The 25850-nt window shown below is 42.1% G+C and overlaps 1 protein-coding gene across 1 annotated transcript in view; it reads left to right on the plus strand.

Annotated features, from left to right (window-relative positions):
- AHCTF1 (AT-hook containing transcription factor 1) overlaps nucleotides 1–25850 on the plus strand; it is a 310501-nt gene that overhangs the window by 72108 nt on the left and 212543 nt on the right. The window contains exons 7-15 of the mRNA XM_082252084.1: nucleotides 730–811; nucleotides 15078–15225; nucleotides 15325–15457; nucleotides 15531–15709; nucleotides 17648–17709; nucleotides 19652–19780; nucleotides 19875–19965; nucleotides 20058–20147; nucleotides 20236–20376. Of these exons, the coding sequence (XP_082108210.1) occupies nucleotides 730–811; nucleotides 15078–15225; nucleotides 15325–15457; nucleotides 15531–15709; nucleotides 17648–17709; nucleotides 19652–19780; nucleotides 19875–19965; nucleotides 20058–20147; nucleotides 20236–20376 (1055 nt within the window). The remainder of the gene's footprint in view (nucleotides 1–729; nucleotides 812–15077; nucleotides 15226–15324; nucleotides 15458–15530; nucleotides 15710–17647; nucleotides 17710–19651; nucleotides 19781–19874; nucleotides 19966–20057; nucleotides 20148–20235; nucleotides 20377–25850) is intronic.

The following is a 25850-nucleotide window of genomic DNA, read 5'->3' on the forward strand; positions in this document are numbered from 1 at the left end:
CTTCCAACTCCTCAGACTCCCATACACCTCTCACAGCTGATCATGGGCAGGCCATGATACTCTCTACATACGTTTCGCTACGTGACCGTAGCTTCATCAGGATATTTGTATCAAATTAGGCCTTGATTGGACTAAGCCATTCCACGTTAAATTCAACAAAAATACACTGCTGAATGCACAGCCTCATTCACTACCCAATGTAAATTCTGAGATCTGCCATTGTGAACTTTGGGAATTTTTTCTTCATTCAGTCCATCAACTTACAAGTGTCTCTATATTGGTTATGCAGGAAAAGATTTATCAGCTGATCTAGAGCCACACACGGCATGTGTTTTTTTAATCTTTAGGATTGGATATGGGTCACCATGCCTATATGTCACTAGTTTAATTTTTGTATTTGTGATGGTATGTATTACAATAAATTACATACCATCAGCAAGTCTCAGTTCCTGCTCATTACCCGCTTGTGCGCCTGGGTTACTATCTTAGTCCCAGTCCCACTCCTTTTTTTTTTTTTTTTTTTTATGACCATATTTTTTTGGTTTATAGCAGGACACCACGATGGTGATCTAGACACTAAGTCACTTATTAATATTTATAGCCGCTTTTGTTCAGTTTTTTTGATACTGTACAATTGACTGCTCCTAATTTGCATTGACCTGTAAAATATATCAAGTTTTTATAATAACTGGACTATTCATTATTTTTTTTTTTTTTTTACTGTTTTAGCGGAAAAGATGTAAGCCTACATTTGTTGCAGCTGGCATTTGGTGACAGAAAGTGCTTGGCGTCAGGACAAATTATTTACGAGGTACAGTAATGTATAAGAAAACACGCTTGCCCTTGAAATGTGCTTTTAAGTGCTTGTAAAGCCACTATATTCTGATAACAATCCCCTCTGTTAAATAAGGACATGTGCCCCACTGCATGTGTTTTTATAAAAAAATTAGATTTTTACTGGATTTCAGAGCGCTTCCCCGGCGCTTACGTGACTGCTCGCCGCTCTCCACTGCCGACTGCTCTTACGTGACTGCTCGCCGGCTGTTCCAGCGGGCGGGGCCGAGAACTCCTGCTGCCGTCAGTTTTGGAGGAGAGCAGCAAGCAGTCAGGTCAGCACAGGGAGTTGTCCTGCAATCGGGTAGAAATCAACATATTTTTTATAAAACATGCAGTGAGGCACATGTCCATATTTAACCTCCCTGGCAGTATTCCCGAGTGTGGCTCGGTGTTAATTTTCAGTACCAAAAGGGGTACCCCACAATGTTACTCACCTTCCCTGCGATTCCCGGCGTCCTTGCAACTCTCTCCACGCTCTGTGCACGGCCGATTGCCGGCACTTGCCTTCCGGTTCTCTTCCCTGCGAGCGTTGCGACACGGGGGGGAGGAAGCGGTGGCAAATTCAAAAGTGTAAATACACAAATGACATGATACGAAGGTGTGATCCTTACGGATCACACTGTATCATGCCATTTCAGCACAGGATTGCACCTGGATACTTTTCCAGTGCCCTGCCTGACCACTTCTTTGGAGGTAAGAGTACTCTGCTTCTGCAGACTGCCAGGAGTAAGGAGACTCGTCGCAAGCGTGGCCCTTCTCGGCCCAAAAGCGGTCCTTTCGCCCCTCAGGATATAAGGACCAGGGATCAAAGTCCACCCGTAAACCCTGCAGTGGGTTCCAAGAGGCCCTGGCCTGGTAAGTCCCTCCGGGACTGCAGACAAGCCCACTGCCCTCATCCGTGTCAGGGGTGGGGGGACGTCTTTGCTGCTTTCCAGATCCGTGGACCACCTGGATTCAAGGAAAACGGGTCCATGAGTTGATTTGGTCTGGTTACAAGATCGAGTTTCGGTCCTTGCGTTTGGCAAGGTTCTTTCCTTCCACTCTGGGTTTGTCCCCAGATCCCCTACGGGGTCTTTTTCTTGTGGCGGTACAGGATCTGCTCTCACGGGGTCATTTACCGGTTCCGGAATCCTATCGCTTTCAGGAGTTTTATTCAAACCTATTTACTGTTCCCAGGAAGGAAGGCAATTCTGGACCTCAAGGCCTTGAACCACTTTGTGCGGGTTCAGAAATTTCAAATGGAGTCCATTCGCACGGTAGTGGCATCCCTTCATCAAGGGGATTTTCTGGCCTCTTATCGATCTCAAGGGCGCCTACCTTCATATCCCAATATGTCGGGCATCAGCGTTTCCTTCTCTTTGCTGTGGGCAAAGAGCACTATCAATTTGTGGCATTACTCTTTGGTCCCGCCTCGGCTCCTCGGGTGTTTTTCAAAAGTTTGGCCCTGGTGTTGGCATTATTAAGGCAGAAGGGGTTTGCGGTGCTGGGGTACCTGGATGCTGCGAGGAGAGTCTCCGAATGCCTTGAAAGACAATCTGGACATTTTGGTGCGAACCTTGCAAGAGTTCGGATGGAAACTGAATTTCCAAAAATCTGTTCTGCTCCCATCCACCAAACCTGGACTATCTGGGCCTGACCCTGGACACTATTTCCGGAGGTAAAACTCCAGAACTTGCAGGATGCGGTGCGGCTCCTGTTCAACTGGCGATAATCCCCTTAGGACTTGCATGCAAGTGCTGGGCCTGATGGTTTCCACCTTCGAGGTGGTTCCATTTGCTCAGATCCATACCAGGTCTCTACTGAAAGATTCTTGCCAAAAGGATCAAGAGACCACAGGCTCTAGACAATCTGATCTTGTTGAGCTGGGGCACGAGAGGGTCTCTGATCTGTTGGCTCTGCTCTCTTGCGCTTCGACAGGGAAAATCCTTTCTCCCTCTGTACTGGACGATGGTCACCACAGATGCCAGCCTGTCCAGGTGGGGAAGGGGTCTTGGGCACGGATCCAGCTCAAGTGGTAGGGAGTCTGAAGGAATCCAGTCTGACAATTTCCTGAAAATTCGGGCGATCAGGCTTTGCCTAACCCATTGGACGGATCTTCTGCAGGGGCGCCTAATAAGGATTCAGTGGGACAATGCCACAGCCGTGGCATATGTCAATCATCAAGGGGGCACCAAAAGTGCCCTAGCGGCCCAGGAAGTAGTCAGCATTCTAAGGTTGGCAGAAAGCTTTGTTCCAGCCATCTCTGCCGTACATATTCCAGGGGTGGAAAATTGGCAGGCGGGACTACCTGTCGGCAGACCTTGGTTTAGGGAGAATGGTCTCTCCACCAGGAGGTGTATTCCATCCATTGTGTGTGCGTTTCATCAATTGTGTGTGCGTTTCATCAATTGTGTGTGCGTTTCATCAATTGTGTGTGTGTGTGTGCGTTTCATCAATTGTGTGTGTGTGTGCGTTTCATCAATTGTGTGTGTGTGTGTTTCATCAATTGTGTGTGTGTGTTTCATCAATTGTGTGTGTGTTTCATCAATTGTGTGTGTGTGTGTTTCATCAATTGTGTGTGTGTGTGTTTCATCAATTGTGTGTGTGTGTGTGTTTCATCAATTGTGTGTGTGTGTGTGTTTCATCAATTGTGTGTGTGTGTTTCATCAATTGTGTGTGTGTGTGTGTTTCATCAATTGTGTGTGTGTGTGTGTTTCATCAATTGTGTGTGTGTGTGTGTTTCATCAATTGTGTGTGTGTGTGTGTTTCATCAAGTGTGTGTGTGTGTGTTTCATCAATTGTGTGTGTGTGTTTCATCAATTGTGTGTGTGTGTTTCATCAATTGTGTGTGTGTGTTTCATCAATTGTGTGTGTGTGTGCGTGTTTCATCAATTGTGTGTGTTTCATCAATTGTGTGTGTGTGTGTTTCATCAATTGTGTGTGTGTGTGTTTCATCAATTGTGTGTGTGTGTTTCATCAATTGTGTGTGTGTGTTTCATCAATTGTGTGTGTGTGTTTCATCAAGTGTGTGTGTGTGTTTCATCAAGTGTGTGTGTGTGTTTCATCAAGTGTGTGTGTGTGTTTCATCAAGTGTGTGTGTGTTTCATCAAGTGTGTGTGTGTTTCATCAAGTGTGTGTGTGTTTCATCAAGTGTGTGTGTGTTTCATCAAGTGTGTGTGTTTCATCAAGTGTGTGTGTGTGTGTGTGTGTGTGTTTCATCAATTGTGTGTGTTTCATCAAGTGTGTGTGTGTTTCATCAAGTGTGTGTGTGTGTGCGTGTTTCATCAATTGTGTGTGTGTGTTTCATCAAGTGTGTGTGTGTGTGTTTCATCAATTGTGTGTGTGTTTCATCAAGTGTGTGTTTCATCAAGTGTGTGTTTCATCAATTGTGTGTGTGTGTGTGTTTCATCAAGTGTGTGTGTGTTTCATCAAGTGTGTGTTTCATCAATTGTGTGTGTGTGTGTGTTTCATCAATTGTGTGTGTGTGTTTCATCAATTGTGTGTGTGTGTTTCATCAAGTGTGTGTGTGTGTTTCATCAAGTGTGTGTGTGTGTTTCATCAAGTGTGTGTGTGTGTTTCATCAAGTGTGTGAGTGTGTGTGTGTTTCATCAAGTGTGTGAGTGTGTGTGTGTTTCATCAATTGTGTGTGTGTGTGTGTGTGTTTCATCATGTGTGTGTGTGTTTCATCATGTGTGTGTGTGTTTCATCAATTGTGTGTGTGTGTGTGTTTCATCAATTGTGTGTGTGTGTGTGTGTTTCATCAATTGTGTGTGTGTTTCATCAATTGTGTGTGTGTTTCATCAATTGTGTGTGTGTGTGTTTCATCAATTGTGTGTGTGTGTGTTTCATCAATTGTGTGTGTGTGTGTTTCATCAATTGTGTGTGTGTGTGTGTGTGTTTCATCAATTGTGTGTGTTTCATCAAGTGTGTGTTTCATCAAGTGTGTGTATGTGTGTGTGTGTGTGTGTTTCATCAATTGTGTGTGTGTGTGTTTCATCAATTGTGTGTGTGTGTGTTTCATCAAGTGTGTGTGTGTTTCATCAAGTGTGTGTGTGTTTCATCAAGTGTGTGTGTGTTTCATCAAGTGTGTGTTTCATCAATTGTGTGTGTGTGTGTGTTTCATCAATTGTGTGTGTGTGTGTTTCATCAAGTGTGTGTGTGTGTTTCATCAAGTGTGTGTGTGTGTTTCATCAATTGTGTGTGTGTGTGTGTTTCATCAATTGTGTGTGTGTGTGTGTGTGTGTGTTTCATCAATTGTGTGTGTGTTTCATCAATTGTGTGTGTGTGTGTTTCATCAATTGTGTGTGTGTGTGTTTCATCAATTGTGTGTGTGTGTTTCATCAATTGTGTGTGTGTGTGTGTTTCATCAATTGTGTGTGTGTGTGTTTCATCAATTGTGTGTGTGTGTGTGTGTGTGTGTGTTTCATCAATATTGTGTGTGTGTGTGTGTTTCATCAATATTGTGTGTGTGTGTTTCATCAATATTGTGTGTGTGTGTGTGTTTCATCAATATTGTGTGTGTGTTTCATCAATTGTGTGTGTGTGTGTTTCATCAATTGTGTGTGTGTGTGTTTCATCAATTGTGTGTGTGTGTGTTTCATCAATTGTGTGTGTTTCATCAATTGTGTGTGTGTGTGTTTCATCAATTGTGTGTGTGTGTGTGTGTGTGTTTCATCAATTGTGTGTGTGTGTGTTTCATCAATTGTGTGTGTGTGTGTGTTTCATCAATTGTGTGTGTGTGTGTGTTTCATCAATTGTGTGTGTGTGTGTGTTTCATTAATTGTGTGTGTGTGTGTTTCATCAATTGTGTGTGTGTGTGTGTTTCATCAAGTGTGTGTGTGTGTGTTTCATCAATTGTGTGTGTGTGTTTCATCAATTGTGTGTGTGTGTTTCATCAATTGTGTGTGTGTGTGCGTGTTTCATCAATTGTGTGTGTGTTTCATCAATTGTGTGTGTGTGTTTCATCAATTGTGTGTGTGTTTCATCAATTGTGTGTGTGTGTTTCATCAATTGTGTGTGTGTGTTTCATCAATTGTGTGTGTGTGTTTCATCAATTGTGTGTGTGTGTTTCATCAATTGTGTGTGTGTGTTTCATCAAGTGTGTGTGTGTTTCATCAAGTGTGTGTGTGTGTTTCATCAAGTGTGTGTGTGTGTTTCATCAAGTGTGTGTGTGTGTTTCATCAAGTGTGTGTGTGTGTTTCATCAAGTGTGTGTGTGTTTCATCAAGTGTGTGTGTGTTTCATCAAGTGTGTGTGTGTTTCATCAAGTGTGTGTGTTTCATCAAGTGTGTGTGTGTGTGTGTGTGTGTGTGTGTTTCATCAATTGTGTGTGTTTCATCAAGTGTGTGTGTGTTTCATCAAGTGTGTGTGTGTGTGCGTGTTTCATCAATTGTGTGTGTGTGTTTCATCAAGTGTGTGTGTGTGTGTGTTTCATCAATTGTGTGTGTGTTTCATCAAGTGTGTGTTTCATCAAGTGTGTGTTTCATCAATTGTGTGTGTGTGTGTGTTTCATCAAGTGTGTGTGTGTTTCATCAAGTGTGTGTTTCATCAATTGTGTGTGTGTGTGTGTGTTTCATCAATTGTGTGTGTGTGTGTGTTTCATCAATTGTGTGTGTGTGTTTCATCAATTGTGTGTGTGTGTTTCATCAAGTGTGTGTGTGTGTTTCATCAAGTGTGTGAGTGTGTGTGTGTTTCATCAAGTGTGTGTTTCATCAATTGTGTGTGTGTGTGTGTGTTTCATCAAGTGTGTGTGTGTTTCATCAAGTGTGTGTTTCATCAATTGTGTGTGTGTGTGTTTCATCAATTGTGTGTGTGTTTCATCAAGTGTGTGTGTGTTTCATCAAGTGTGTGTGTGTGTTTCATCAAGTGTGTGTGTGTGTTTCATCAAGTGTGTGTGTGTGTTTCATCAAGTGTGTGTGTGTGTTTCATCAAGTGTGTGTGTGTGTTTCATCAATTGTGTGTGTGTGTTTCATCAATTGTGTGTGTGTGTGTGTGTGTTTCATCATGTGTGTGTGTGTTTCATCAAGTGTGTGTGTGTGTTTCATCAAGTGTGTGTGTGTGTTTCATCAAGTGTGTGTGTGTGTGTTTCATCAATTGTGTGTGTGTGTGTGTTTCATCAATTGTGTGTGTGTTTCATCAATTGTGTGTGTGTGTTTCATCAATTGTGTGTGTGTGTTTCATCAATTGATTGTGTGTGTGTGTTTCATCAATTGTGTGTGTGTGTGTGTTTCATCAATTGTGTGTGTGTGTGTTTCATCAATTGTGTGTGTGTGTGTGTGTTTCATCAATTGTGTGTGTGTGTGTGTTTCATCAATTGTGTGTGTGTGTGTGTTTCATCAATTGTGTGTGTGTGTGTGTTTCATCAATTGTGTGTGTTTCATCAAGTGTGTGTGTGTGTGTGTGTGTGTGTTTCATCAAGTGTGTGTGTGTGTGTGTGTGTTTCATCAATTGTGTGTGTGTGTTTCATCAAGTGTGTGTTTCATCAATTGTGTGTGTGTGTGTGTTTCATCAATTGTGTGTGTGTGTTTCATCAATTGTGTGTGTGTGTTTCATCAAGTGTGTGTGTGTTTCATCAAGTGTGTGTGTGTTTCATCAAGTGTGTGTGTGTGTGTGTTTCATCAAGTGTGTGTGTGTGTTTCATCAATTGTGTGTGTGTGTGTTTCATCAATTGTGTGTGTGTGTGTGTGTGTGTTTCATCAAGTGTGTGTGTGTTTCATCAAGTGTGTGTGTTTCATCAAGTGTGTGTGTGTTTCATCAAGTGTGTGTGTGTTTCATCAAGTGTGTGTGTGTTTCATCAAGTGTGTGTGTGTGTGTGTTTCATCAAGTGTGTGTGTGTGTGTGTTTCATCAAGTGTGTGTGTGTGTGTGTGTTTCATCAATTGTGTGTGTGTGTGTGTGTGTGTTTCATCAAGTGTGTGTGTTTCATCAAGTGTGTGTTTCATCAATTGTGTGTGTGTGTGTGTGTTTCATCAATTGTGTGTGTGTGTGTGTTTCATCAATTGTGTGTGTGTGTGTTTCATCAATTGTGTGTGTGTGTGTTTCATCAATTGTGTGTGTGTGTGTTTCATCAATTGTGTGTGTGTGTGTGTGTGTGTGTGTTTCATCATGTGTGTGTGTGTTTCATCAAGTGTGTGTGTGTTTCATCAAGTGTGTGTGTGTTTCATCAAGTGTGTGTGTGTTTCATCAAGTGTGTGTGTGTTTCATCAAGTGTGTGTGTGTTTCATCAAGTGTGTGTGTGTTTCATCAAGTGTGTGTGTGTTTCATCAAGTGTGTGTGTGTTTCATCAAGTGTGTGTGTGTTTCATCAAGTGTGTGTGTGTTTCATCAAGTGTGTGTGTGTTTCATCAAGTGTGTGTGTGTGTTTCATCAAGTGTGTGTGTGTGTTTCATCAAGTGTGTGTGTGTGTTTCATCAAGTGTGTGTGTGTGTTTCATCAAGTGTGTGTGTGTGTTTCATCAAGTGTGTGTGTGTGTTTCATCAAGTGTGTGTGTGTGTTTCATCAAGTGTGTGTGTGTGTTTCATCAAGTGTGTGTGTGTGTTTCATCAAGTGTGTGTGTGTGTGTTTCATCAAGTGTGTGTGTGTGTGTTTCATCAAGTGTGTGTGTGTGTGTTTCATCAAGTGTGTGTGTGTGTGTTTCATCAAGTGTGTGTGTGTGTGTGTGTTTCATCAATTTTGTGTGTGTGTGTGTGTTTCATCAATTTTGTGTGTGTGTGTGTTTCATCAATTGTGTGTGTGTGTGTGTTTCATCAATTGTGTGTGTGTGTTTCATCAATTGTGTGTGTGTGTTTCATCAAGTGTGTGTGTGTTTCATCAAGTGTGTGTGTGTTTCATCAAGTGTGTGTGTGTTTCATCAAGTGTGTGTGTTTCATCAATTGTGTGTGTGTGTGTGTGTTTCATCAATTGTGTGTGTGTGTGTGTGTTTCATCAATTTGTGTGTGTTTCATCAAGTGTGTGTGTTTCATCAAGTGTGTGTGTGTGTGTGTTTCATCAATTGTGTGTGTGTGTGTGTTTCATCAAGTGTGTGTGTGTTTCATCAAGTGTGTGTGTGTTTCATCAAGTGTGTGTTTCATCAATTGTGTGTGTGTGTGTGTGTTTCATCAAGTGTGTGTGTGTGTTTCATCAAGTGTGTGTGTGTGTTTCATCAAGTGTGTGTGTGTGTGTTTCATCAATTGTGTGTGTGTGTTTCATCAATTGTGTGTGTGTGTTTCATCAATTGTGTGTGTGTGTTTGTGTGTTTCATCAATTGTGTGTTTCATCATGTGTGTGTGTGTTTCATCATGTGTGTGTGTGTGTTTCATCAAGTGTGTGTGTGTTTCATCAAGTGTGTGTGTGTTTCATCAAGTGTGTGTGTGTGTTTCATCAAGTGTGTGTGTGTTTCATCAAGTGTGTGTGTGTTTCATCAATTGTGTGTGTGTGTGTGTGTTTTATCAATTGTGTGTGTGTGTGTGTGTTTTATCAATTGTGTGTGTGTGTTTTATCAATTGTGTGTGTGTGTTTCATCAATTGTGTGTGTGTGTGTGTGTTTCATCAATTGTGTGTGTGTGTGTTTCATCAATTGTGTGTGTGTGTGTTTCATCAATTGTGTGTGTGTGTGTGTTTCATCATGTGTGTGTGTGTGTGTTTCATCATGTGTGTGTGTGTGTGTTTCATCGTGTGTGTGTGTGTGTGTTTCATCATGTGTGTGTGTTTCATCATGTGTGTGTGTGTGTGTTTCATCATGTGTGTGTGTTTCATCATGTGTGTGTGTGTGTTTCATCGTGTGTGTGTGTGTGTGTTTCATCGTGTGTGTGTGTGTTTCATCGTGTGTGTGTGTGTGTGTGTTTCATCGTGTGTGTGTGTGTGTTTCATCGTGTGTGTGTGTGTTTCATCGTGTGTGTGTGTGTTTCATCGTGTGTGTGTGTGTGTGTGTTTCATCGTGTGTGTGTGTGTGTGTGTTTCATCGTGTGTGTGTGTGTTTCATCAAGTGTGTGTGTGTGTTTCATCAAGTGTGTGTGTGTTTCATCAAGTGTGTGTGTGTTTCATCAAGTGTGTGTGTGTTTCATCAAGTGTGTGTGTGTTTCATCAATTGTGTGTGTGTGTGTGTGTGTGTTTTATCAATTGTGTGTGTGTGTGTTTCATCAATTGTGTGTGTGTGTGTTTCATCAATTGTGTGTGTGTGTGTGTTTCATCAATTGTGTGTGTGTGTGTGTTTCATCAATTGTGTGTGTGTGTGTGTTTCATCAAGTGTGTGTGTGTGTTTCATCAATTGTGTGTGTGTGTGTTTCATCAATTGTGTGTGTGTGTGTTTCATCAATTGTGTGTGTGTGTGTTTCATCAATTGTGTGTGTGTGTTTCATCAATTGTGTGTGTGTGTGTGTGTTTCATCAATTGTGTCTCCGGTGGGGGACTCCCTATGTAGACCTGTTGGCCTCTCGCCTCAAATCTGAACTTCTCCCCCTGTATTTGACAGTGATTTCCATGGATGCCAGTCTGTCCGGGTAGGAAGGTGTCTTGGGCGTATGCTCGACTCAGTTGGCTGCTTTGTCCTGTTGGTTGCCTTACCTGGTGGTTTACAGGGACAAAGTGGTGTTTACGACCTTGTTAGGGGTTCCTTCCTAAGGTTGTCTCTGGGGTTTTCATTTGAGCGAAGATATTGTGTTACCGTCCTTATGTCCTAAGCCAAAACACCCTAAAGAAATTGCTCTACACTCCCTGGATGTAGTTACGGCAATTAAGGTGTACCTGGCAGTGACTGAGTCGATTTGGAAATCCGAATCTTTGGTATTGCGGATGGACCTCGTAAGGGGCAAGCAGCATCTGCTGCGACCATTTCCAAATGGATCAGGCAAACAGTGGTGCAGACCTATTCCATTAAGGGGCAGGTTCCTCCTTTCCCTGTCAAGGCGCATTCTATGAGGGCGCTTAGTGCCTCCTGGGCCTTCCTTCATCAGGCGTCAGTGGTTCATGTGTGCAAGGCGGCTATGTGGTTGTCTGTACACACATTCACAAAGTTTTATAAGGTGGATGTACGTTCGGCAGCAAAGTTTTGCAGGCTGCGTCTTGAGGGTGTATTTTTTCCTGGTGGTGAGCTTCAGTTGTTCCTGGTTGAGCTCCTGTTTTACCTGGTTAGCTATGTATTGCTGTGTTTTCCCACTCTTCATATTGACACTGCTTTGGGACATCCCAATGGTCTAAGAAGACATGGAGCTATGTCCGTCAGTGAATGAAAGAGCACTGGATTTTTGTCTTACCGTAAAATCCTTTTTCTCTGAGGTTCACTGACTGACACAGTACCCCCCTCTGTTGGGTTGAGTTATGTGTTCTGACACTGCTTGTTACAAACTGAAGTCCTATAACAGAAAGTGAGGGTATACCACCTGGGACTGCCTCGGGGGCGTAGACCAAATTGTTTCCGCCTAGTCCTACTCCTGAGGAGGGCAACATAAGCCCAAGGGTCTAAGAAGACATACAGCTGTCTTTCAGGAGAGAGGGCTTTAATGCTTTTGTGTCATCTCCTTGCCTTTGGCTGTATAATCACGTGCAGACTAACCCCCAATGTACTGCGGACAGGCAGCCCGTACAAGGACAGCGAGGTACCTGTACGTCGTGGGCCTGTCCTGGGTTTAGGGTTTATGCATGCGTGCCCCAGAGCCAAGACCCACTGTTTAGAGACAACAGGATTTTGTCTGCAGGTCCCATCCAATGATTAATGGCCAGGACCTGCTGATTGGCTGTGTCCATCACAGACCCTCTACACAGGGCAAGATATTTTTCTTATCCCTGCAAAGCAAGGTTAAGTAAGAGTAAAAAACAATAGTAGTCAAAAGCTGCACACATTAACACTTGTAAGGTACACACTTAACCATGTGATTACCCTAGATGTTGTTCCCTTCCCAGCCAGTGTCATTAGTACAGGGAGAGTGTATAGCATTGTCAGTGATCACTGTGTTTGTATGCAAGTACACCTGTTCATACGACAGGTACACTTCTCATTAAGCGCGGCACTTTCTTTTTTACTGTATTGGTGTCACTGGTGATGTCGGTGTTGGTCAGTTTTTCCCAGAGTCATTGTCAGATTGCTCGACGCACTATCACAGTCCCACTATAATTTGGTGATCACCGCCATTACTAGTATTAAAGGGAAAAAAAAAATCTTTCTGTTTGTAGACAATATAACTTTCACTATTCTAAGAAAACAATGTTCGAATGTAAATGGATGACATCACAGCCTCCTCTGGTCTTCGGCTGTGCTTGGCTGGTGGGTAGAGGGATCAGAGGTGCCCAACATCCCTTCTAAAGGAGTCAGCATGCCTCAGACCTACGTGGGTCTGTCAATCCAGTTATGCTAGTGGTGACATGGTCTGACTGACACTTGGATCTCCTCACTACACCTAATGAACTGCACAGTGGGCGGGTCAAACCTGGATGTGGTTTTACACCTGGCCTACACCAGGGGTAGGCATCCTTAGAGAGGTGGTGATTTTACCTAAACAAAATGGGAGAAGTCAGAGATCACCTGGTACAGTGTCCTGTTGGGGGCAAGGTCACAGCAAAACGTGGTGCGGAAAAGGCGCGTTCTGAGCACGTTTTCTGCACTGCAAAGTGCAGTGCCTCTGTGATCTGCTGTTGATGCCAATACATTGTTAATGGAACTTCAAACGCAGATTGTAAACAGTGCTTTTCCTTGCTCCAAATCACATGGTACTGCCGTGCCACATGATTTGGTGTTGTGTTTTTGAAGAGTAGTGCATGCACTACTTTTTGTGTGGTCTGATGTGATATGCATCCCATTTAAATGAATAGGCTGCGAAATTGCACCACACTGAATCACACAGGAACACGATCAGCCAAGGGTAGACGCGTGCCACGTCAGGAGTTATCCTACCTGTCATAGTCTTTTGACCCATTTAAATGAAAAGGACCACTATACATATGCCCCACTACCACGTTCTTTGAGCAAGGTTGAAGCATGCCTGCGCAGGGCCTAAGGGGTCAAAGCAGGTGGTGAGTTGATATGCCTCCTCACCACTTCCTTTAACCCCTTGATCACTGTACTGCACCTGCTCTCACTCACCCCGAACTGAGCAGTGTGCCCCCAGAAAGCAGAGGAGAGAGTGACACTGCTGACCACACATCCATCAGCACAATTTTGTACCATTTTCCTGCAGCATACAGCACTAGGAAGTCTTTGTGCTGATTCGAACACCGTTCCACTGGCTGGTGTCCAAATCCTAGAGAACAGTCCATAAGTGGTATGGTGATTTACAGACACACTTGGGTAACTGCAGCTCTCTAGATTTCCACTGGGTGACAGAAACAATACAATATGTAAAAAATGAGGGTGCAATTGCCCTAGTGTGAAAACTTTAATGAATGAGAAACCTAAAATAACTCATTCCCTAAATGCTGGCATATCAACCATATCCTCTCAATCTTGCCCCAGCAGTCCAAACCTAATCAGATGAACAAGTAACCGCGCTGTGTAATAGGTAATGTGCCTTGTGACAGCCTCCAGATCAGCAGGATAAGCTTCATCCCACAGCCGATGACCAGCAGAGCGTGTGGGACCTGCCCAACGATAGACCCGCTTTCAAACAACTGGGAGACAAGTAGCCTTGGTGTGGGAGAACAGGAAGTATGCACAGGATGTAAAAGAAAATAAAGTGCAGCGCTATAAAATTACAAATAGTGCATAAAATCATTCACATTAAAATGTATAAAATGCACAATAAAAAGCATGTGGATCATAAATCATAAAGTCCTTAAAAGCTGATTTCCAAAGTGAAAAACAGGAATATTTAAAACGACACTGCAAACGTGACTCCTCCACCACAGATAATACAGCCTCTCGCCTCCTGTATTCGACCACTAGGGGTCACAACACTTTGTATCAGTAAGCCAGAGGCAGCCAGAAGATCTGTATATCCAGGATCCAACAGGTTCACAGAAACTCGTGTATGGCAATCCGGAAAAGATAAATAAAACGATCTAATGCTCTCCGCTTAATTAAGGACATCTATTAAAGTAAAAAATAAAGCATCACTCACAAGCAAGGCACTGTCACAGTGCCAGATGAAAGCGAAAGTGCAGACATGTGTTCCAGGATCTCAGAGAGCTGCGGGTGACATCAGACTCCTTCCCCCGTATGCATTACGTCATACGGGGGAAGGAGTCTGATGTCACCCGCAGCTCTCTGAGATCCTGGAACACATGTCTGCACTTTCGCTTTCATCTGGCACTGTGACAGTGCCTTGCTTGTGAGTGATGCTTTATTTTTTACTTTAATAAATGTCCTTAATTAAGCGGAGAGCATTAGATCGTTTTATTTATCTTTTCCGGATTGCCATACACGAGTTTCTGTGAACCTGTTGGATCCTGGATATACAGATCTTCTGGCTGCCTCTGGCTTACTGATACAAAGTGTTGTGACCCCTAGTGGTCGAATACAGGAGGTGAGAGGCTGTATTATCTGTGGTGGAGTCACGTTTGCAGTGTCGTTTTAAATATTCCTGTTTTTCACTTTGGAAATCAGCTTTTAAGGACTTTATGATTTATGATCCACATGCTTTTTATTGTGCATTTTATACATTTTAATGTGAATGATTTTATGCACTATTTGTAATTTTATAGCGCTGCACTTTATTTTCTTTTACTGCATATTATAGGTTTTGGTAGGTTTGACCTATCCTGGTGTACAGCTGCTTACCCATCCATTTGATTTTAAGCGCTGAATTTTTATTTTTATTGTATGCACAGGATGGCCTGGCAACGTGCGGTACTCAATGTGCAAGTCCGTTCTCATTCCTCACTTGTGAGCTCTGTTCCAAAGACACCTTCCCTTCCTGGCCCTGCTTTGTCCTAGGCCAGATAAAGAAAAGTGCAGTGCGGCCACCTGCTCATTCAGGTCCCGCACTTCACTCTTCTCAAAATGGCTGGTCGGCAAGCCCTGTGCACGATCTGTGTCACCTGGCAATCGAATCGTAGATTGTGATCGATGGGTTGTCGACTGCCACTGTGCATGAGCTACACAGGGTTGTTGCAAGGTCCATCGTGGCCACTGGTTTTATGAAACTGAAGAGGGAATGACTCCTTATGCAAGAGTAAAAATGGAATTACTTAGTAGGTGGAAAACCCAATTGATTTGTTTGAAGGTAAGGAATCTCCTATTAAACTATGTAAAAATATTTCTTCCTGGAGCTTAGCTTGATGACCTTGAGAATGCATATTTATGGCAGATTAGATTAAAAAATGTTTACACTTGGTTGTTAATAATTATGTTTCTACAGCACTTGGAATATTGCGAAGAAAGATACAGCTTGGATCTTTCGGCTGGGTCTTTGTCTTTGAGAAGTCAAAACAGTACAAAGTTACTGGGCTGTCAAACCATAGAAAAATTCCGTGCGCACAGCGAAAGAGAAGATGGACTTCACGAAGGTATGGCCATTTTTTCCTTTTTGGAAGATTTTAAGCCTGCTCTGTATCATTAGGTAATAGACTTATTCCAAAATATTTTTGTATATATTTGGCTTTCAGTTACATCACCTGATACCAGTGTCACAGTCTTCAGCTGGCAAGTAGCTACTTATGGGCATGGTAAACCATCCATCTATATGGCAGTGTTTGACATAAATCGTTGGTATCAAGCTCAGATGCCAGATTCTCTAAGGTGAGAGCACTGAGGAATTTTTGGATGTCTGTTGAATTTTTGTACATGTCGGCATAAAATTTTCTTCTTCCAGGCCTGGCCAGTTTCTCAGGAATTGCTCCTACTTTGCATTCTGGTCCCTCGAAGCTGTGATGAATGTGACTCAGGACGGCATATTCGATATGCTTGTGCATGAACGGAGTTTTAGCAGAGGAGCTCCAACAACATATCCTCCTCCAGAGCAGTTTTACTACCCCAGCACTTACAATTTTGGTAATTATAAAATTTAAATTAACAAAACGAGACCTTTTTATAGCACTGCTACTTTTCAATAAATTGCAGGTCAATGGAAAGTGCATCATGTTAAAGAAAAAGCTCTTACCAACTAACCGCTGTTAAATGTTTTCTAAATTTACAATAGTACAGATCACAGAAGCACATTGCCAAGAGTTTACTGACTAGGGCCAACCAAGTATACGCATGATTCGCTTTCTGTGGTTTTCGGTGATCTAGTAAAAAATTATATGGCTTGCCTTTGTTCATAGAGAATAATAGCTGCTGTCTCTGAAGTTTGGCATGTTTTGCTGTTTGTATCATTGAAGGAGTTAGGCTGGGTTCACACTGATGTGGCTGTGGGTCACAGCAATGAATCTAGTGGAATTTTTTCTTTTCTTTTTTTTCCTTCTTTTTGGGCCTGAATTCGTACCTGAAACTGAGGCAAAGACGCACAGGACCCTTTTTCAAAGTGGACTGTGGCCGCCCCAGAGCTGTGTGAGACGGCTCCATTAGGAGCCGTTCACACTCTCCTGTTATGTAGATTGGATGCGGGGAAACTCGCATCCAATTCATCTGTGTGAAGCCTTAGTCATAGAGGTGGCCATTCTATGCCAAATTTTAGAGCAGCCTTAGGAGATGTCAAAAATTGGTTGGATATTTCCCATACATAGGTGGTAGTGTTCGTTCTACTCCCCCCACCTTTAAATGGTGCTTTTAGCTTAGACCTTTTCAAATGGTGTAATAGCAAAAATGTTCTTTTGCTGGAAAAGATAGGAAATGTAAAAACCTGAATGATTTTGGACCGGGATTGGCTTTAGTTGTCTTCCAGTAATATCAGTGTATGTTTTCCTAAGTACAAGACAGAATTATATATTCAAAATTGTCCTCTTATAAGGCATCTACTAAAAAGCTTCAGTAAGCTGCAAAGGGACACTTCTATGTGCATACAATATGGGCTGTTGGAATAACTATAGATTTAGCAGGAACTTCTGTAGTAGAGAATGCTTTTGGGGTGGGTGGGAAGACTTGAAATGGGACCCACTCACATAAGACATTTCAAGGACCTTGAGCAACAGATAAAAGATCCATGTATGAATGGCTATGGAAGTTCCAGGTGTGCATACTTTGAGAGCTGTGCAGTATAATGAACAAATTTATTAAATAAAATAACCTGTAGAATTATTTTAATTTAAAGTACTAATTGTATCCAGACTTAAAATCCCTTCATTAGCATTCCCTCCCTAAACCCAAGGGTCAAGCTGGCCCAAATGATCTACTTTCTACACTAACAAGTACACCAGCTGGGCACATTTTATAAACTGTATGTAGCCTCAGCTACGGAAATTTTCCTCTCAATGCCAGAACATGAGGTTGTAAATGTACCCATTGCTATATACAGTGCCCCAGCGGGTGCACTTCCTATTATAGAAAACAGTTTGAGCTAGCTTTATCTAAATTAGACTAAATTGGTAAACCTGACTGCTAGACTTGGTTTTTTGTTTTATAATTATGAATAGTTCTCTGGTAAGCTGGCCATAGGCGGTTTGAATCTCTCTAACAACTTGTGTACAACCACCCTGTCTGATTTTATCATGCAATTATTGCCAGTGGCTAAAGTCGCTAGCAATAATCGCTGCCTGTTCTCCCTGCCAGGACAGCTGCCCTCACCCCCTGCAGGGAGAACGCAATAGATACGCTGGATGGATTCCCCATCAACACTGACACTGTTGATGAGGAAATCGAGCGACTTTCTTTGCTGCAACCCATGGTTTCTTTAAAGAAAATTGGATCATCTATGTCCAACCTTAAATTACAGTAATTCGCCATGTTAGTCATGCTAGCTGTATAACAGTTGTGAATTTAATTCTGAAACAAAGAAGCCATATTTGGTGTGTGATTTTGTTTACAGTATATATATATTTTTTTTTTTTTAAGATGCCACATGTTTGCTGAGCTCTGGAATAATTCATATTACTTGTACTGGGTTTCAGAAAGAGGTAAGGTCATTTTTTTTTTTTCTGCTTCAATATGCTAGATTTGATCTGTTGTACACTAAAAGTTTAATAATAGAGGATTATAATATACCTGTACATCTTGAATGAGATTCATCAATTTTGCTACACCTAAAGGCAAAAAGTGCTACGGGGTAAATTTAATATTACACAGACAAGTTCCCCTCTGTTGTACAAGGGTAGAATTGTGTGAATATAAAATATGGCCTTGGCCATGTTTTTAACCTTACCGCAAAGTGACTTAGATCTACGTCGGCAAACTTTTCGGTGTTATACCGAGGTGTGGTTTACAGCCGACGGTCGGCTTTCTGTCGGTAACAACCGATGCGGCTCGGGAGCCGCTCGATTGTTACCCGGGTGAGCCGGAGGGGACGCTCCCGCCGCCTTCCGTGACTTTGCTCGGGGCTCCCGTCCCACCGGAAGCCCCGAGCACCCAGCCTGCACGTCCGCTGGCTGGATGGAGTCCCAATCTAAGCCGGAAGCGTCTTAGATCGGGTCTACAATGACGTAACCCGGAGGCGGCATCCATGACGTCACTTCCGGGTTACTCTGCTGCAAAAGGCGGCAGATTTAAAAAACTGCTGTATACAAAAACGCAGTTTTCGGCGTTTAGCATACATGAAAGTGTAGTGGAGGGGTCTAGGGTCTTTTAGACCCTCGATCCCTCCATAAAGAGTACCTGTCACTGCATATTGGTGTCACAAGGGATGTTTACATTGCTTGTGACCGCAATAAAAGTGATCAGATTTTTTTAAACCTGTAATAAAAAGTTAAAAAAAAATAAAATGGGGAAAAAATTTATTTTAGCACGCGCACGAAAAAAAAACCGTATACGGAAGTCGCAAATTAAATCACTGTTCAAACCACACGTGAGGTATTGCCAGAGCGCGAGCAATAATTAAAAAAAAAAAAAAAAAAGAGCTACACTCTTAACTCTAAACTGGTAACCGTTAAAATAATTTAAAACGTCGCCTATTGAGATATCTATTGACCGTAGTTTGTCGCCATTCCACGGGTGTGCGCAATTTTAAACCGTAACATGTTGGGTATCTATTTACTCGGCGTGACATCATCTTTCACAATATACAAAAAAAATGGGCTAACTTTACTGTTTAGTATTTTTAAAATGCAGTGAAATGTGATTTTTTTTTTTGTAATTTTTCCGAAAAAAAATGGCATTTTAAAAACCGCTGCGCAAATACCATGTAACAAAAAATATTGAAATGACCGACATTTTATTCTCGAGTCTTTGCTAAAAAAAAAAATATATATATATATATATGTGTGTGTGTGTGTGTGTTTGGTGGTTCTAAGTCGTTTTCTAGGAAAAAAATGATTTTGACTTGTGAACAAAAAGTGTCCGAAATAGGGCTGGGGCTTAAGTGGTTAAGTGGAAACTGTCAGTTTTATGGTAAACATATTGCAGTTCTTTATTACATTTGGCTGCCTGGGATTGCAGTGGATGCAGATGCACAGAACTGTTTGAAAATCAAAGGTAGTTTGATTTTGCAAACAATCTGATTTTTAAAGCGTAAGTAAACTTTTTGAACTTGTACTTACTGGTAAGCTTACAATTGTAGGTACAATGAATATTCTTTCCACCCTTTAGGAGATATTTACATCAACTATAGCCTATGATATCACCCACGCATGTGCAGTGACGGCGTGCATTCAGGGCACACAGTAATTCAGTAATTTACTTTCGCTTTAATCACTTTATTCAGTACCTTGAGTAATATCCTTTAATGACCACATCATTGTATACATTGCTTATTTTCTTTTCTTCATTTAGTAATCCGGCAAACCCTACTGGTTGTTGGCTAGTAACAAACTGTCCATTTGTAGGCCCTCACAGTAGTCTATAATCATGGTTGATTATCAGAATATTTAAAGCAGCACCGTTCATTTGTTTTGCTTTTTAAACCAGACACTCTACTTTTTGAAGAATTCTGGCTCTTCCTTGAATGAAACCATTCCTGATGGCTATAGTCGATGTTTAGTAGCTGGTCTGTTGTCTCCTAGACTTGCTGATGTCCAGCCTTCAAGCTTGAGTCAAGTAAGCACTTTTTTTTTTTTTTCGGTATACCAGCAATGTTGATACTAAATTCAAAACTTGTCGTAATCATTTAAAACCTTATTTCAATTTCAAGGAAGAACAGTTACAAGCTGTGTTATCAACAGCTGTCGAAACTAGTTCCATAAGCCTTTTAACTCGTTGCATCAAACTGTGGACTGCAGAAGGTAAGTGTTGATTATTGATCCTGCAGTGCTATGCAATATTAAATCGGCTTTGTTAGAAAGTAATGGCTATTTTTAATTTTTTTTGTTTTAAGAGCAACCAAGATCTGCAGCCAACCTGCGATTTGTTCTGGAGTGGACATGGAATAAAGTGTCTCTTGTAAAGAGGGAATTTGACCGACTGTGTACGTTTCGGTATCATGTAATATATGGAGTATTGTTTGGCAGCAAGTACATATTTACATTATATTATGTTTCTGTTTTACTTTACAGGTGTTCCATTGTTTGATGGATCTTGCAATTTTATTGACCCTCAAACATTGCATTCTCTGCATAACTGTCAGCTACGTCTCCGCAACCTGACTACCGTCTTAAACTGCTTTATTACAGAAGCCCAGGAACTTACTAAACAAGGTACTGCATTTCTCACTGTCTTGTCTTAGTGTGATCATTCTTATCACAGGTCTTGTATCTTGATGTTCAATATGACCAAACAGCTTACACTGCAAAATAACCACCACTATCTCTTGGCAGTGTGATTTCCTCTGATGTGTAATTCAAAGCAATTATGCCCAGTTCACACTTGTGGATTTTTGTATAGGTAAAATAGTACAAAACACTGTTTATTAGTTTAGCACCTTACACTAGTCCCTGCATACTAGGGTGACTCCATAGGACTTGGCAAGAGAAAGGAGCCAACCAGAAACCTGGGGCAGCAGTCATGGCACTAGCGTAACAGTAAAATGGGTAAAGGATTAAAAGACAAAAGCTGGATTTTCGGTAAGTTTTCAAAGAGGTCCAGCCTCTTTCAGAGAAAATTTAGTCAGCAGCTACAAATACTGTAGCTGCTGACTTTGAATAATGAGACACTTGCCTGTCCAGGGATTCTACAATGTCGGCACCCCAGCCTATTTGTTCATTGGCTCTCAGGTGTTGCCGCCCTTGCTTCTAAGGGAAACCAGCAGTGAAGCCTTGCGTCTTCACAGCCAATTCCCAAGTACTGTGCTTTCTGAATTGCCTGGTGGCGGGGAAAGAAGTGGGGTTGGCCTGAACCACCGGAAGGGGGGGTGAAGGCAGATAAACAGAGCTTCCACTTTTGGGTGGAGTTCCCGATTTAAGTCAGCTGCTGTAAGTGCATGAAGGGTCCGACGGATTAATATCCCATTAAAGTGTTCCTAAACAGAGAAGTACTAATTGCCTACGTAATTCATATCCTACATCATGTCACTTTATTTTTAATTTTTTTTCCAAGTACCCTTTTTCAGCAATGCAGTTCTGTGGGCACATGATCTTTCCCTGTTCTTTGGCATCTGCAGGGAAAGCTTCTTGGGAAGGGCTTCTATTACTCTGCTGATGTATGGCCCTCTACAGTGTGAGTCTGTCTGGTCAGCCCTGATTGGTGCTGTGCCAGTCACATAAGTAAAAAAACTTTCTAAATAGCAATTTAAATTTGATTATAAAACTATCAACTAATTAATGCAGGCACCACAATTAATTGGTAAGCTGCAGTTTAGATTTTTTTTTTTGGGTTTAACCACTTACCGCCCGCCCGCCGTCATATGACGGCGGGACGGTGCGGCTATTATCCTGGGCGGACGTCATATGACGTGACCCAGTAAATGCACGGCAGGCGCGCGATCGCGGGCGCGCCGCCGTGCACTGCCGGTGTCGGCGTGTCCCCGGGACACAGCCTGTCACCGGCAGGGGGGAAACAGCCAATAGGCATGGCTGTTTCCCACGTGATCGGCTGTGTTCCAATGACCCAGCCGATCACAATGGAGGCGCCCGGGAGATGACCGCGCATGCGCGATCGGGAGCGCGCAGCGCGGTCATGTCGGTGGCACTGTGTTCCGTAGGAACACAGCTGTCACCGGCGGTAGTAAACAGTCACTGACAGTGACTGTTTACTATGTGATCGGCTGTGAATCCATTCACAGCCGATCACAAAATGTAAACAAAGAGCAGTAACTCACTGTTACTAGCTCTTCTCCCCTCATACAGCTTCCAGTATGAGGGGAGAAGAGCTAGAAACATTGAGTTACTGCTCTGTACCCCTGTAAAAAGTAAAAAGCACACAAATAAAGGTCCCCACACAGTCCTCAGCCCCCCCCAATGTCCCCTGTCACACAACAGTCACCTCATCAGTGCCCAGAAATTGACACCCATAAGGCTACGCTCACATGTGAGAGTAGCGATCGCAGGCAGAATAACCGCGATTCTGCCCGCGATCCGGAAATCATTGCAAATCGCGGGACGCCTGTGCGTTGCCCGTGATTTGCAATAGCACCCCAAACGCTGTGCGATGTTGCCGCCATTTCCGCCTGCCGAATCGCGGTAACATCGCGCAAACATCGCATGATGCCCAAAAAAGGTACAAGAGTTTCTTTGGGGCGTCATGCGTTGTTTGCGTGATGTTACCTCGATTCGGCAGGCGGAAATCGCTGCAACATCGCACAGCGTTTGGGGTGCTATTGCAAATCACGGGCAACGCACAGGCGTCCCGCGATTTGCAATGATTTCTGGATCACGGGCAGAATCGCAGTGATTCTGCCCGTGATCGCTACGCTCACATGTGAACGTAGCCTAAAATTCACCGGTCACCAGAGACTGCCATCAGTACCGCCGTGCACCATCGCCCGTCACCTGTCACCCATCAGTGACCATCGCCCGTCACCTGTCACCCATCAGTGACCATCGCCCGTCACCTGTCACCCCATCAATCACCGTCACCTGTCACCCCATCAATCACCGTCACCTGTCACCCCATCAAACATCGTCACCTGTCACCCCATCAGTCACCGTCATCTGTCACCCTATCAATCATCGTCATTTGACACCCCATCAGTGATCGTCACTTGTCACCCCATCAATCATCGTCACATGTCACCCCGTCAGTGATTGTCATTTGTCACCCCATCAATCATCGTCACTTGTCACCTCATCAATCATCGTCGCCTGTCACCTCATCAATCATCATCACCTGTCACCCCATCAGTCATCGTCACCTGTCACCCCATCAGTCATCGTCACCTGTCACCCCATCAGTCATCGTCACCTGTCACCCCATCAGTCATCGTCACCTGTTTGTCATATACATGCAATCACTTACTGACCGCCGAACGACTATATGCGTCGGCCATTAAAAGCTAAATACTGGAGTTATGGCAGCAGATAGCCCCCATAACCCCGGTATTTTTTGAAACGGCGGGCGGTCGGCTTTCAGATAAGGGTGGTCCCAGTGGCGGATTCGCCGCGGAATTACCCTTACGGTGCAGGGGAAGAGGTGCCCCCCCCCCCCCCCCCCCCCTCCTGCCGCATCCCAGACGTTTTCCCAGCTTACCGGACCCGCCGGCAGCGGGGAAAACTATCCGGTCCCGGATCCTCAGAGACTGGAAGTCGAGTGAGGGCAAGATGGCCCTCACTCAACTCTATGGTCTTGGAGAACCGGAGCTACGTCAAAAGACGTTGCCTAGCAACCGGTTTAAAGGGCCGCTTTTTTTTTTGCTTTTTTTTTTTTTTCCTCTTTCAACAATTTTTTTTTTTTTTTTCTTTTTTAGTGTAGTTGTGAGGTGTGAGGTCTTTTTGACCCCAGATCTCACAATAAAGAGGACCTGTCATGCCTATTTCTATTACAAGGGATGTTTACATTCCTTGTAATAGCAATAAAAATGATCAAAACATTTTTTTTTTTTTTAAACTGTGTAAAAATAAAAAAATAATAAATAAAATAAATAGGAAAAAAAAAAAAAAAAATTAAAGCGCCCTGCCTCCGTTAGCTCGCGCGCAGAAGCAAACTCATACGCAAGTCCCGCCCACATATGTAAACGGTGTTCAAACCATACATGTGAGGTATCGCCGCGATCGTTAGAGCGAGAGCAATAATTTGAGCCATAGACCTCCTCTGTAACTCTAAGCTAGTAACCTGCAGAAATTTTTAAAATGTTGCCTATGGGGATTTTTAAGTACCAATGTTTGGCGCCATTCTGTGAGCATGCACAATTTTGAAGCATGACATGTTGGGTATCTAATTACTCGGCGTAACATTATCTTTCATATTATGGAAAAAAAATGTGCTAAATTTACTGTTTTCTTATGTTTTAGTTCAAAAAAGTGAATTTTTTTTCAAAAAAATCGCATTTGGAAGACTGCTGCGCAAATATGGTGTGATAAAAAATATTGCAACGATCTCCATTTTATTCTCTAGGGTCTCTGCTAAAAAAAAATATATAATGTTTGGGGGTTCTAAGTAGTTTTCTAGCAAAAAAAAATTATTTTAGTTTGTAAACACCAAGTGTCAAAAATAGGTCCAGTCTTAAAGTGGATAAATGGACAACTTTGTGTAAAGCGCTACTTGGATGTTAGGCCTATGTATGTGGCCAGGCTGTGAAAAAGTGTTACACATGTGGTATCGCCATACTCAGGAGGAATAGCAGAATGTATTTTGGGGTGCAATTTTTGCTATGTACATGCTATGTGTTAGAAATATTGCATAAATTGACAGCTTTGTGTAAAAAAAAATGTTTTCATTTTCTTTCCACATTTTCCAAAAACTTGTGGAAAAAAATGACATATTCAAAAGACTCATTATGCCTCAAAAATTATACGTTGGGCTGTTTGCTTTCCAAAATGGGGTAATTTTATGGGGGTTTCCATTGTCCTGGTGCTCCAGGGCCTTCAAAAGTGCGATAGGTTGTCAGGAAATTATATGTGTAATTTGTGCTCCTAGAATGCCGGACGGGGCTACTTGGATGCTAGGCCTCTGTATGTGGCCAGGCTGTGAAAAAGTCTCACACATGTGGTATCTCCATACTCAGGAGGAGTAGTAGAATGTGTTTTGGGGTGTAGTTGCAAGTATACATGTGCTGTGTGAGAGAAATAACCTGTTAATACGGCAATTTGTAAAAAAAAAAAAAAAAAAAAAAAAAAATCTTCATTTTGCAAAGCATTGTGGGAAAAAATTACAACTTCAAAAAACTCACCATGCCCCTTATTAAATACCTTGGAATGTCTACTTTCCAAAAAGGGGTCATTTGGGGGGTATTTGTACTTTCCTGTGACTTTTTAGTGTCTCAAGAAATGAGATAGGCCTTCAGTACATCAGGTGTGATCAATTTTCAATGATTCGCACCATAGCTTGTGGACTCTATAACTTTCACAAAGACCAAATAATATACACTTACTTGGGTTATTTTTACCAAAGATAAGTAGCAGTATAAATTTTGGCCAAAATTTGTGAAGAAAAATTACTAATTTGCAAAATTTTATGACAGAAACAAAGAAAAATGCGTTTTTTCACAATATTTTCAGTCTTTTTTTATTTATAGCACAAAAAATAAAAAAACCCAGTATTGATCAAATACCATCAAAAGAAAGCTCTATTTGTGTGAAAAAAAGGACACAATTTTTGTATGGGTACAGTGTTGCATGACTGAGTAATTCTCAGTCAAAGTGTGAGAGCGCTGAAAGCTGAAAATCGGTCTGGGCAGGAAGGGGGTGAAAGTGCACTGTAGGCAAGTGGTTAATACCACATTATATAAGGCGGCCAAAACTATCATTGGAAACAACGCAAAAAAGTATACTATAAAAGTGTAAAGTTATTGTGCAAATTTTGCAAAATTAAGATGGTAAATACCGTCTACACTAAAATACGTGTAAATCAATAAATGCATAAATATTATTATTATATATATATATATATATATATATATATATATATATATATATATTATCATAAATATTATCAAAAATGCTAAATAGTGCACTTATGATTATGTGCCTTGGTGTTTGAATTAAAGTGCAAATAAGTGCTAATTCCATAAATACATAATATACCACAAATAGAAATAATAAAAAATATAAAATATACAAAAAATTGAAAGTCTTCATCT

Source organism: Pelophylax lessonae, assembly GCF_965119305.1.
Source record: "Pelophylax lessonae genome assembly, chromosome: 3".
NCBI lineage: Eukaryota > Metazoa > Chordata > Amphibia > Anura > Ranidae > Pelophylax > Pelophylax lessonae.